Source organism: Monopterus albus, unplaced genomic scaffold (assembly GCF_001952655.1).
Source record: "Monopterus albus unplaced genomic scaffold, M_albus_1.0 scaffold19.1, whole genome shotgun sequence".
Lineage (NCBI taxonomy): Eukaryota > Metazoa > Chordata > Actinopteri > Synbranchiformes > Synbranchidae > Monopterus > Monopterus albus.
Genome location: NW_018127899.1, coordinates 2527794 through 2541705, shown reverse-complemented (window position 1 = coordinate 2541705; position 13912 = coordinate 2527794). Strand labels below are relative to the sequence as shown.

Below are 13912 nucleotides of genomic sequence, written 5' to 3'. Positions count from 1 at the left end.
GAACCCTGAGGCACTCCACATACAATATCCAGCTCACTTGATTGGTATTCACCCAACTTCACAAATTGACGCCTTTGTGTCAAATAACTTCTAATTCAGTTCAGAACTATTCCTCTGATCCCATATTTTTCTAACTTATCCATTAATAATTCATGATTGATTGTGTCAAATGCTTTTTTTAGGTCAATAAATATTCCCATCGTGTATTTTCTCTCATCCATAGCACTTGTTATGTCCTCCATCAGGTCGGTAATGGCCAAAGATGTCGATCGGTTCGACCTAAAGCCATACTGACAATCAGAGAGGATTTTATGTCTATCAATAAATGTATCTAATCTGTTATTAAAGAGTTTTTCCAAGATTTTTGAAAATTGTGACAACAGAGAAACCGGTCTATAATTTGTGAAGTTGTGCTTATCACCAGATTTATACAGTGGAATAACCTTTGCTATTTTCATATTATTGGGGAACTGCCCAAGTCGAAACGACATGTTAAAAACATGGGTTAATGGTTTGCATATCCCCTCAATTACCCATTTAACAGTTGTCATACTAATACCATCACTGGACTGTTAGTCCAGTACGTCTCAACTCTGGCTCGCTCTTAGTTCGATTACAGAAACACTTAGCACATGAGACATAAACATAAGACATAATCCTGTGAAACTATCTCGTATAATCATAAAAATCACAAATCTTAACCATAATCATCTGTATGAGGCCAAACAGTGTGGGGCAAACCAGAGAGGTTCTCTGGGGCTTCCCAAAGGAACTCCTGCAGATAGCTGTGGAAATAACAAAGACAGCTGGACACGCACACATGCGGTGTTATTTTAATGAAATTTGGTTTCAGCTGAGACGTTTCCACTAGAAAAAACCTAAGTGGAAAATCTGCCACTGACATTTCTCTGGCTGTGCTCAAATCCACTAAAATAACTTAAGATGAAAAAGTGGGAAATAATCACTTAACAGGCTCTGCATGAACTGTTGTCAAGTACAGTTTACAACACACACACACACAGATGCTGGAACGAAACAGATAAGAAAATCCCTACTGCTTCAACAGGATGAGGATTTAAGTTCTGCAGTGAGCATCTCTGCTCTGAGCTGCTGGAGTCAACTCACTGAACACTGTGTATATACATGTATTTATTGTAAAAAAAAAAAAATCAGAATTCAGTAAAGAGAAGCCACCTGACATCATTTGAACATAATCATTCTTTGTTTTTGTTTTTTTTACTTTTTATTTGTATTTTATTCTATATGAGACCTTCTGTTTGACCACAGTGATTAAAACAAAACAAATGAATTCATGGATTTTATCTCTGTAAAATGTACACAGTAAGTGCTCAAGTTCATGAGAAAATATATTTTTAAATGGGAAATGGTCTTATACTTGTACAGCGCTTTACAGCATTACAGCACACTCAAATCGCTTTCACACTATTTGGCCATTCACCCATTTGTACTCACACCGATGGCATCAACTGGGGGTTCAGTGTCTTGCTTGAGGACACTTTGCTATGTGGAATAGAGAAGCTGGGAATCAAACTGACAACCTTCCAGTTAGGAGATGACCGCTCTACCTCCTGAGCCACAACCTCTCCACAAATGTCACAAAACTGTTGAAAAAAAATCTATGGCTCCATATCAAACCACCAAATGTTCATGCAACCTGTTCATGGGGTTTTCAGATGTTGAGAAGTGGGCCAAAAATACAATGTGCTTTGTACAATTAAATGTGGAAAAAATGTTCTAATATGTGTGACTGTGCAAGTACAGCAGCAGGTTTTAGATAATTAAAAAATACGTCTGTCAGTTTGCAAGCAACTGCACCTCAAACTCAAGGCTTCAAGGATTTCTGTCAAATTAAACATCTACAAAGGCAGTGACTAAGTCCTTTGAACCTTTGTAAGGCCTTTAATTTGAAACAGCAGGCGCTGGGTTTTATTGGCAGCAGCTTAACAGTGACAAACAATAAACTAAGTACACAGTGAATTTGTCAAGAAAATGGGTCAGCCGTGGCTGATACATGAAGATCCTGGCCGCTGTTTGAGGATTTTTGTTGGTCTGGCTTTGCAAACATGTAAACCCTAAATACATGTATCTGAATGTTTCTCCACTGGATAGAACAGTGGGAAAGAGCTTCAGTATTATTGGTCCAAACTGTAAGTGTGAGCTAGAAGACTAGATATCTGAAGCCGAGGCCTTCATCATTCACACACAAACACCAGATCTAATGCAATGATGTTTTAATGATGTGGAATGAAATTAAGTGTATTAGAGGCGACAATGAGCCAAAGAGAAGGAATAATACCGTTTTGTTGAGCTTTTTAACTTAGCAGAGGAGCAGAGGAAACTCTCAAGCGGGAGCGACCAAACTCAAAGAAGGGCCACATAAACACACCCGGGAACATTCAAAGGCATGCCGTCTAATGGAATTATGGGTAATAGCAGATATCATTAAAGCCTCTGGTAAAGCCTTCATGCTGACCTTTCAATTAACATTTCACCATGGCAATGAGTGTTTACTGCTGTGTAAACGCTGCCTCCTCCACCAAATACGTATGTGCCCATTTGCCTCTTTCATTCCTCGCCTTTGAGCTGCTGAACACCGGACCATGAAAGGTTTCCTGGGTAACACATGCGCAGCCTTGTGTTGAAAGCCAGATAAAACAAGTGAAGCAGTGTGTCCCCAGAGCTCTCAGTCCACGGCAGAGCCAAGCACCTTCCTGACTGCGAGTCTTTCCTCAAGTCTGGAGTCAGTAGAAATCAATAAACTGTCAGTCATTCAAAGTTAACAGTTATTTAGGTTGGCTGGTTTAACAGGTCTGAATCGGCACCGGTTGGCTTTAGCAGGTGTTCAGAAGTAGCAAAAGCTATTGTACAGCTGTTATTTTAATGTGTCCAATGCATTCTTCATGTCTCCACTCAAGTGCTTCTGCCTTGCACTGATTTCTGTCTTTCATAGTTTCCTGAGGTTTTCCACTGTGTTTGAAACCTGCACATTCTGCAGCACACATCACCAGTTACCCTCCGTTTGCATTGCTGCTGGCTGAACAGGTGGAGCGGCGTGGGGTGGGTCTGTCCTCTCACAGCGGGAAGCAGTGATGAAATCCACTGCAACAGCACATCATTGTGACACAGCCAGGACCTGTGTGACACTTCTCAGGGTTGTTCCATTGGGTCTGTCGCAGGAGAACAAACCATTCATCCCTGTTCACCCGACACACGAGGGGAAGCTGTCTCCTGCTGCTCGGGATCATTTCTTTTGATTCAGAAGTTACTGAAACAAGGACTCATCCACTCCCATCTAATCATGACAAACTGAATTCAGTTATGAACGTAATTTTTGATTATAAGCAGTATGATACTAAACCATAAAGTACAACAAGCATAGATGGCATTGTGCTGCATAAAACTCACACACTGGAGTCACCGTACAGACAGAAGTGGCTAAGGCTCAGTGGCCAGCCAGGATTTCATCAAAGGATGCTGGGAAACTGGACAGTGGCATAGCTTTACACACTGCTTCATATAATCCTCCATAATACACGTCGTCATGACGCTGCTGTGAGCGCTTCCATGGATTAAAATGGGTTCTGATACACTGGCGCTCTTAAGGCTTTCCTATGTTTGAGATGTAAAACTGTATTCTGCCAAGTAGCATTTGAAAGGCTGACCAAATTAAGATGCTTGAGTAAGATTTCGCTAAACATTAATGATGTTAATGATGCTAATGCCATTTGCTCTACAACACAGACTGTATATAAAAATGGACAATGCATCACCAGCTACAAAAGACACTGCTGTTCTCTGCCCTTGGTCTTTTGGCTGTGGAAGAAGAAAGGAGGTTGTGGAGGTGAAAGACAAAGAGAAACCGCACTAAATGGGTGAAATCATGAACAGTGCAGCAACAGGTTTAAGGGGCTTCCCGTCCATTGATTCACTAAGCTCAACAGCCAATCAGAGTGGCCTCTCTCCCACAATGAGGCCTGACTGCTGATGCTGAAATGCCACCAACAGAGGCCAACTAATGGCAACAGTGCAGGACACGCTGGGAAGACAAGCCCTGACAAATGCTCACTGACGGTGACTGCTTTTGAGGCAACATTTGTTTGCTAGAGAGCTGGTCTTACCTACCAGATTTTTATGTTAGCTTGGTAGTATCAGAGATGGTCCAGATGGTTTCATATACCAAAATAAGACAGGTTTAGCCTAGCTTATCACAATGACTAGAAGCAGGGGGAAACTGTTAGCCTAGCTCCACTCCAAGTCCATCTGATTGCCACTTTCATCTTCTAAAATTCTGACTGTAAATCACATTTTATGCTTCTTTTTTTTTTTGAGTGATGTAGCTACCAGTCAATAATAAATGGGCCACCTTAAGTCTAACACGTGAGGAGCTTTTCTATTTTTGACTCAACAAAAACAAACCAACAAAAAAGTTGTACTGTAAAAAGTCAAAGTGAGCGTGGCATTTGCAAATGAAACACTGGGCTTCCTCTGAACAGAGCTGTTGACAAAGGCACACAAAAAGAAACCTTTGTAAAACTGTTGTAATTTCTGTTACAGTGCGTCCTCATCATTGTTAATGAGCTCTGGGTAATTGAAGCACTCTGGCTTTCCTGCAGCTGATGATGTATTCAGGGATGGCAGCATGTATCAAACCTCATCCCTCACTCTGAGGACTCTGATACCAAAAGAACAAAAAGGCCTCACAATAGGGTCCTTGTTTCACTTTGATTTAAATGCATGCCATAAAAAGGCCACAGAATAATTTGAGTTATAATTTGCTGTTACTGAAATGCCCCTGATATGCTGCAGAGTTGCTGTGGAAGTTTGAGCTTCCTGGTAAAAACCTGCAATTACGGGCCAACAAACAGCTTAATTTGTGACATTCAGGCACTGCTGTGACAGCTGACAGAGACAGAAAACATCATCATGAAGCCACAACGCAAGTCAAAAGACCACTGATGTGACATTAAGGTAAAGTTTGAAGATGTGTGCGTCCATTTAGGTTGTATTTAACATATGGTCCTTCTTTTACACACAATTCTAACAATCATTCCTTCATCAGTCCGAGTCACCGCCTGGCTGCTGGGGGTTCAGCGTCTTGCTCAAGGACACTTGGGAGACCAGGAATTGAAACGTAAACCTTCCGGTTAGGAGACAATCACTCTACCTCCTGAGCAACAGCCACCACTCATCAGTACATTTAGATTCTTTTTCTACATTTAATATATTAAGCTTAACTGTTCCTTTCCCTGAAATGGGAAAGAATCCCTTTCCTTTTGTTTTTGGGCTAAGAATCTCATAAAGTTAACACTACTGAAACTAGTCAATAATACACAATGAAATGTGCCAAAGAATGGGAAACCATTCACATAGAAGCACAGTATACGAGTTAAATGATGTCTACCCATTATTTGGCCCCAAAGAGGGGGTGTCAGGCCATGCCCACAGTAAGCAGCACCATTTTCCAGACCTTAAAACAAAGCATCCCTGAACCCTGTCCTCACCCAAGAGCAGATATTGTCTTGACACACAGCTGCATTGTGTTTGTTCAGGTTAAACAGTAGGAGGCCCAGCTGGCTTGTAGTGGCGGTCACCTCTGAGAGCTGGGTGTGCTCAGTTGTCCAACCAGTGACACCAAGATTCTTAAACAAAAGAAGAATACACTAGTAACAGCCCCACTGAGTCACAACTGTATTATCACCAACACCAATACAAGTTCTGTGTGAGTGTAGGAGTGAAGCCAAAGCTAATCGCTCCAGCAAATACTGGTTGAAAACACTGGAGGCATCCTTTAAAAGTAAAGTCCTAACTGTACTTTGTAAATGCCAGCCCAGCTCACTATGGTGAGATCAATTCCTTTAGCTGACATTGCATTTCCAGAAGGATGTTGGAAGTTCTCCATTTCAACTCAACGTCTGTGTTCTTTGTTTCTGTTTGTTTTTACTTTCTTATCCTTTTTATATATTTTGCATTTGTGAAAATAAAGGTTAATCCTGTTCTTGAATGTCTGAGGCCAAGCTCCCTTGGCATGCTTTTTGCAGCCATCTCTCACCTCGTGTTCAACTGGCTGCTGCTAATAGACACCAAGTGTTTTATTGGTCTGAGGAAAGGTGAGATGGTGACTACAGATGACTGATTTGCTCTGCTAGCTTATTCTCGAGGGATGTAAGGTGGAGGAATTCACTTGCCATGAAATATTCACACGCTCCACACACTGCATGCAGAGAAGGAAGACGCTGCTCTCAGGGAAAAATGGAGAAATGAAAGACAACAAGAACATTAGAAAGTTTGGATCAATGGCAGATGGAGTGGTAAAAAACAAAATGACGTGAGCTGACAGGAACTCGTGTCTTATGAGAGAGAATAAGAGAAAAAGAGTTTAAGGGATAAGGAGTAGAGAAGGAAAATGGAAGAGGCTGAGGAGACAAGAGAAAGAAGAGAAGGGAAAGCAGTTTATCTCCTGCAGGCTTGAACACTTCTCAGAAAGTGAAAGGACAGGAGAGTTTTTCCACAGCGACTGAGCTAAGAGAACATCAGTGAAAATACAACACCATCACTTCCTTCATTTAATCTGCTGCACACACACACAATGCCTTTTTGACTGGAAGCCTTTTGAACAGAGGAATATCTGTGCCCGAGTTTAGAAGAAAAGAACTGCAGCCTGCGACACTTTCTCTTTATTAAAACATCAAACGTTAAGTCAGAGTCGGTGGGAAAATCATGTCGTCAGCTGCCGCGCATCTTTTTTCTTGACAGTTGACTGAAACTGTCAGTTTCCTGTTGACTGATGCTGTATAATCATCACAATAACAGGAATTATAAAAACCAAGTCGTGTCCACTAGGACCCAGACCTGAGGTTTTTGCTGTGATGTGTGTCGGTGTTTTATACTCTCTTTTTAGTGATGTTGCATCTTTGTGGTTATTTTATTTTACTTGTTTTTGCCTTATGAGGTCGACCTGCATGTTCTTGTAGTCAGTCTGTGTCTTGTTATACTGGTTTTGTATCTCTTTGTAGTCATTTGATTGACTTTATAACATGAAATATTACCAGTCATTGCACACAGACGCTTTGGTCCAGGGGTCCCTGATGCCTTGGGCCCCTGACCTGTGCCCGGTGGGTCCATTCACTAATCCATCCATGGGCTGAATCTTGTCAATGATCCAATGAGAACTCTAAGCACACAAGAGCCTGCCTGTAAAATATAGTAACTTCAGTGTTTTCTACTCTTTTCTCAGCTAGTCTCTACATTATATATAAATAAAGTTCTGTTATACTCAATAAAACATGTTCACCACTATTACAGTCTTGTGTTAAATTTGTCCTTTAGTTCTCTCAGAGTTGAGTTTCTGATAATAAAAATCCAGAAATGTCCTTCTCTGGCTAGTTTACTGCTCGTGGTTCATCCTTCTGTGAAGGAGTTACAAGTTGGGGAGAGGTTTTGTTACTTACTGTGTCCAGGTTCTTGCAGTGAAAGTCCCAGTCTTTCTTCCCATAGATATTATTGACATTAAACCTCCCTGGTTTAGCTGTTATTTCTCTACATAGTGGCCTGGATGCTCTTAACAAAGTTATGCTTGAGTATTTTTACTGGACAGTGACATAATCCTCTAACCCATAAATAACTTCATAAATAACTGACACATTTTTTCATTATTCAGTCTGACATACTTGGTATCTTTAGACTCTCCATTAGAAATTAAAATGAATTTCTGCAGGTGGGATGAATGTTCTCAGGGGAAATTTGTCTATTTTTTGATGGTGTGGAATCGGTGACATGTTCAGTGTTAATTCCTTCATTGTTTGGTGGTTTTAGCGCTTTCACGTTTTAAATTCAAGAGCCTGTCACCGAGCTCCTCCTGTCATGAAGCAGCTGTGGTTATCATGAACTGTTCAGCCTTGGGATGACAGCAAACGACACTCAAAAGACAAAAACAAAAAAGCAGCTCTCTGGAATTCTGAGACAAGCTGCAGCAACAGCCGACAGATGCCACTGAAGCTTTTCACATGCACAACTGCAAGGAGATGCAAAATGACCACAAAGAAAAATTTTTGAGACATGCAAACCATCCCCACCGAGATGTAGAATAACCGTAAACATAAACAAAACTTGTCTCTTTGAATCTGGCTGTTTCTGATTTGGGGGAAGAGGCTGGTTTAAATGTCTGTGCTCAGTTCAAGCCTCAGAGAAAAAACCCTGCAGCTGATGGTAGAAAGAGTTCAAAGACTTCAAAAGCAATGGACAAGAAAAGATATTTAGTCTGTGGATAACAGGATTACCAAGCCGAGGAAATGATTATTTAATTTCCTACTTGTATTGAAGTGTGAAGGGGGAACTTCAGACGAGGAACTTTGAGGACAAACAGACTGTTTTTGCAGTGATATTATGTATAATATGCTCCTTTAATCTGTGACTGCATCCCCCGTCAGCGAGGTCACGGACTCTCTGGGGTGCACTGCTGTCGTCTGCCAGCTGACCCGGCACAAACCAACTATCTTAACCCCGTGCAGACAGCCACCTCCGAGTCAACCCACCTGGACTCATGGCAGAGCGAACCACAAGGACACTGACTGTAACTGGGACTTTGTCCAACAGGATTCAAAGTGCCACACAGTTGTGGTCCAGGTGTCACCCACTGATGATGAACTGGGAGCATCACCACCAACGCAGAGATGCAGCAGCACACTGAGCTGAAGAAGAATGAAAAGAGGATAAGATGCAACTGAGGGAAACAATGGGACAAATGAGCAGCACCCAGTGTTCACAGGGAGAGTAGGACAAGCATTACCAGTAAATGGACCTTTACGTGTAAAAATGAGTGGAATGTTCCTTTAAAGTCAGCACTTTCATTATACACAAACACACTCCTGCAGTCTTCTGCCAGGTCCTCTTAGAGTTAGGTGTGAACTCACTTGCTGAGGTGAAACTACTGTCCCAGCAGCCCAGGGGAGCAGCTGGCGACCTCACAGCCAGCGGAGAGGCTCAGTCCACCTGTCAGCTGTCCAGGGCTCCGCCCCCCGCAGGTTGACGCACACATCTTAACCTGTTGATGGGCTCAACTCTGGGGGGAGACCACAGTGTTTATAGCCATTCGTCTGCGAGCCGCTCAGTGAGCTGCAGGGAGATCTGCGGCTGTTGTCATGGAGACTAGCAGCAGTGATCCTGTATTATGTTGCAGCCATTAGCGCAGCTCTCTGTGGGCCTTGGGTTACACGCATCAGTAACATCTGGTAACCTCTCAGCAGCTGGATCAGGGGACACAGGAAGCAATTTGACTCAGTATGTGCCTGTTTTCTTCTGCCGCTGCCTTTACTGCCTCCCCTCCCATCTTCCATCAGCATCCATTACCTCGCCTTTCCTTAAAGAGCCGGTATCATGGAAACAAAACAGGCCAAAAAGGGTGATGACACCAGCTCGTTAACTGCCTCGAGCTTTCCTTCTTTATCTCCTCCTTCTTTCATTCCTACTTGATCATCTCAAATCTTCCTCTACATCCTCCTTCCTTTCCTTTCCTACCTCCCTCCTCTATGCTTATGCTGTCTCCATGTCATGTCTCTGTGGTGGCTGTCGCAGTTTTAGAGTTTGACCACAATGTGTCATCATGCAAGTGGTCACCAGCAGCCAATCGCAACCTCAGATTCTTTTATGAAACAGAGGAGAAACACTGAACACTGAAAGCAACTATACACACACAGAGCTGACCAACACACATCTTATAATAAATTTATGCCAAAGCTGATCATACCTTGAGGCAGCTGTAAGCCCTTCCTACACAACCTTGACCACCTTTATGTCCACAACAGCTCCAAAAGGATTAACAGAAGGTCTGTGAATCTTACAGCCACCTGCATCCAGCCAGACACTCAGCAGAGGGGGGAACAGGGCTGCCGTTAAACAGTTAAACAGCTGTGAAAGGGCATAGCTGAGGCTGAGGTTAATGAGGCTCGTTATTCCTGTGACACATTGGGACTTTCCACACCAAGAGTTTAAATACGTTTAAAAAAAAAGGCTGCCTTCTGTTGGGTCGAGCTAAAGTGGAAGATAATTCAATCAAAGCAGCTGTATTTTCAATTAAGAAGTGCTTCCCAAAAATCTATTCATTAGCAGCTAATCAGCTATCAGCTCTAATCAATACATCTTCTGTGATTATGGTGCCTGTTTGGTCCATGAATTGTGCAGCCTGCGGCTCCTGCAGCAGTTCAGAGGCTTCACAGATCAGTCCCGTCGACATTATACATATTCAGACTGCTAATGAAGACATTGCCATGTGCAGCAGCGTGTGTGTCTGCGCACGCACGCAGAGAACAGCTTCAGCAGCAGAGACGAAAGCTCACCGATCCCACACTGGAGACACAGCTGCTCTCTGCACAGCGCCTCGTTATTAATCTGAGGCTTGAAAAGCCTCGGTCGTGGCTATTCTTCATGATTACTGCTGCCATTTACACAGAGATTACAGCAGTGTCGCAGGCCCAGGTAAATATGTAGTACTACAGCGGGAAGGTTGTAATCAGGTTTCCAGTGATGGAGAGAACGAGTGTGTGTGTCAGGCAGGAGATGAAAAATCACTTTTTATTGCATTTTCAATATGCTTGTTGTTTTTTTTATAGACTAAACTCATTCAGAGCTGTTCTTTGTCAACACGGTGGGTTTCCTCTGCCTTCCTCCCGCAGTCCAAACATAGGTTAGGTTGACTAGTGACTGCTGTAAATGGCCCGTAGGTGTGATTGGGAGCGTCTCTATGTGTCAGACTGGCAGGCCGTCCAGAGTGGACCCTGTCACTTGCCCAGTGCCATCTGGAATGACTGAAGGGATGGATGTTGTTTGGAAGAGGAAACCTGAGCTGTAGCATGATGCTCATCAGTGTCTAGCCACATAATAAATACAGTGATTCATATCTCAGCTCTACGTGTTAATCACATTTCATACCTTAGACTAATGCATGTGTTAATATTTTCTGCAGAACAGGACACAGTGGAAAGTTAAGCTAGAGGAAAAGCACAAATTATTAATACCAGGCCATGAATTATTATATTTTGATCACCACTTAGTTATGGCTCCTTCCACGCTCTGTAGTTTGATGCTTAGATTATTGTTGAATGCAAGATGGTGATTCCCACACAGGATGAGGAGGGTTGCAGCCTCTGATTCACCCATGAAACCCAGCAGAGCCACAAACCTGAACTAACAACTGCACACACCATTTATCTCCAACAAACATTCACGTCAGAGCTCAATAACACAATAATTTTAACCAACAGGAGCTGGGTCAGATAACCTCAGTGCCCATCTGAGGAACCTCTGCTGTAATTACACCAGGAGGCAAACACGTGTCCTCTCCTCCTGTTCACTCGTCAGAGTACTCCGAGCGGGAGCACGGCCAGCATTAAGGACAAGGCCGACACGCCGTAATGTGTGTGTGAGTCCAGCTTAGCTTGCTGACATGTGCGGTAGAGCTCTGACCCACCAGAGAGCCACACAGCTGCACTGGGTGACAGGTCTGTTCCTCAGGAAAAATGCGAGGCCCACTGTCATGTGTAGCACAAAGAGCTAGCAGAGTGTGTAAATGAGCAGAGATCAGTGACCGTTTCTTCCTTCAGACACTAAAAAGTGACGGCTGTTCTCAGTCTTCGGAGCTTTTTGTTGAAAACAAACCAGCCTCACATTTTTCCTGAGGAACAAACATGTCACCCAGTGCAGCCGTGTGGTTCATTGGTGAGTCTTTAATAGCTGCTGGACAACAATGGAGGCACAGATCAATGAGCTAAGCCAAGCTCTGGATTCACACATATTACAGTGAATACAACACATTTATTGTGGCTTTTAGTCTCTGTGGCATGTTAAAAAATAAATAAACAAAAGAAAATCGTTGGCATTATCCTTTAACCACAGCATTCAGAGTGACTGTTCATAGGGGACAGCACCTTGAGGTTTCCCACCTGATTCTCTGGAGATCTGGACAAAGGCCTCAACACCACTCTCGCCATAGTTTCCCTCAGAGGCCAGCGTGGACACGTAGTTCCAGCCCAGTGCTGTGACGATGTCCAGCATGGCCTGTGCCTGGTAGGAGTCCGGAGGAACCACGCGGGAGAAGAAGTCATAGCGCGTGTTGTCGCTGAGCTCTGGAGCAGTGGAGGCGTAGCTGATCTGGGGGATCTGTAGAGACACAGAGGGGTTAACCGTTAGCTTAAAAGCAGTAGTCATACCTGTTCAGACCATTCAAATGACATTGTAAATCATTCTCATCCAAGGTGACCAGCGACTTCACACCGATCACTTCAGTCCAAACCTGACCTCCCAAAATCACACTGGTAACAACAGTAACACTAGAGCCAGGCTGACAGATCGGCCAATATTAGCTTAATAAAAAGACAGTGCAGGAGAACACGTCATTTAGAAATAGTGTCCCTGTTGCATGGATTGTTGGCCAGAGCAGTGAGAAATGTCCCATGTAGCTGTTGGCCACAGTTGTTGAGTCATTCAGTCTGCTTTATGTCCATAAGGCCACATTGTCAAACAGCAAGCAAACATTAAAATACCATTAATTCTGGGTGTTCCATTAACAGCAGTATCGGTAATTTGCAGTTGCAGCTACTGTGCTGTTAAGCTACAGTGAAGGAAACAAGTCCTGCAGGTGTTTTTCTCAAAAGAAACAAAAAAACTACTGTATAACCTTTGACTAATAAAAGGCTTTTAATGTGAAACATTAGTCCAGGAAGTGCCGAGTTACATTGATTGTAGCTGTGACTGAAACAATGGCAAAGTAGAGCTGCAACTGGATATTAGTGAATTTAAAAAAAATCACAGTGACATGACTACACTCACTTTAAGACAACACTGAACACACGCTGTGAGATGACATTTTGCAGATACAATCATTAAAACTAACAAGTAGTAATTCAAGTGGAAAACCATCTTTTTCCACATATACAGTGGGTACGGAAAGTATTCAGACCCCCTTAAATTTTTCACTCTGTTATATTGCAGCCATATGCTAAAATCATTTAAGTTCATTTTTTTTCCTCATTAATGTACACACAGCACCCCATATTGACAGAAAAACACAGAATTTTTTTATTATTAAAAAAGAAAAACTGAAATATCACATGGTCATAAGTATTCAGACCCTTTGCTCAGTATTTAGTAGAAGCACCCTTTTGAGCTAATACAGCCATGAGTCTTTTTGGGAATGATGCAACAAGTTTTTCACACCTGCATTTGGGGATCCTCTGCCATTCCTCCTTGCAGATCCCCTCCAGTTCTGTCAGGTTGGATGGTAAACGTTGGTGGACAGCCATTTTCAGGTCTCTCCAGAGATGCTCAATTGGGTTTAAGTCAGGGCTCTGGCTGGGCCATTCAAGAACAGTCACAGAGTTGTTGTAAAGCCACTCCTTCATTATTTTAGCTGTGTGCTTAGGGTCATTGTCTTGTTGGAAGGTGAACCTTCGGCCCAGTCTGAGGTCCTGAGCACTCTGGAGAAGGTTTTCATCCAGGATATCCCTGTACGTGGCCGCATTCATCCTTCCCTCGATTGCAACCAGTCGTCCTGTCCCTGCAGCTGAAAAACACCCCCATAGCAGTATGCTGCCACCACCATGCTTCACTGTTGGGACCGTATTGGACAGGTGATGAGCAGTGCCTGGTTTTCTCCACACATACCACATAGAATTAAGGCCAAAAAGTTCTATCTTGGTCTCATCAAACCAGAGAATCTTATTTCTCACCATCTTGGAGTCCTTCAGGTGTTTTTTAGCAAACTCCATGCAGGCTTTCATGTGTCTTGCACTGAGGAGAGGCTCCCGTCGGGCCACTCTGCCATAAAGCCCCGACTGGTGGAGGGCTGCAGTGATGGTTGACTTTCTACAACTTTCTCCCATCTCCCAACTGCATCTCTGGA

General features: G+C 43.1%; 1 protein-coding gene across 2 annotated transcripts in view; it reads right to left on the bottom strand.

The window, feature by feature from the left end:
• Nucleotides 1-13912, bottom strand: part of LOC109956402 (metabotropic glutamate receptor 8-like) — an 81893-nt gene that overhangs the window by 43443 nt on the left and 24538 nt on the right. For both annotated transcript variants that reach the window (XM_020593486.1, XM_020593487.1), the window contains exon 3: nucleotides 11955-12171. In XM_020593486.1, the coding sequence (XP_020449142.1) occupies nucleotides 11955-12171 (217 nt within the window). The remainder of the gene's footprint in view (nucleotides 1-11954; nucleotides 12172-13912) is intronic.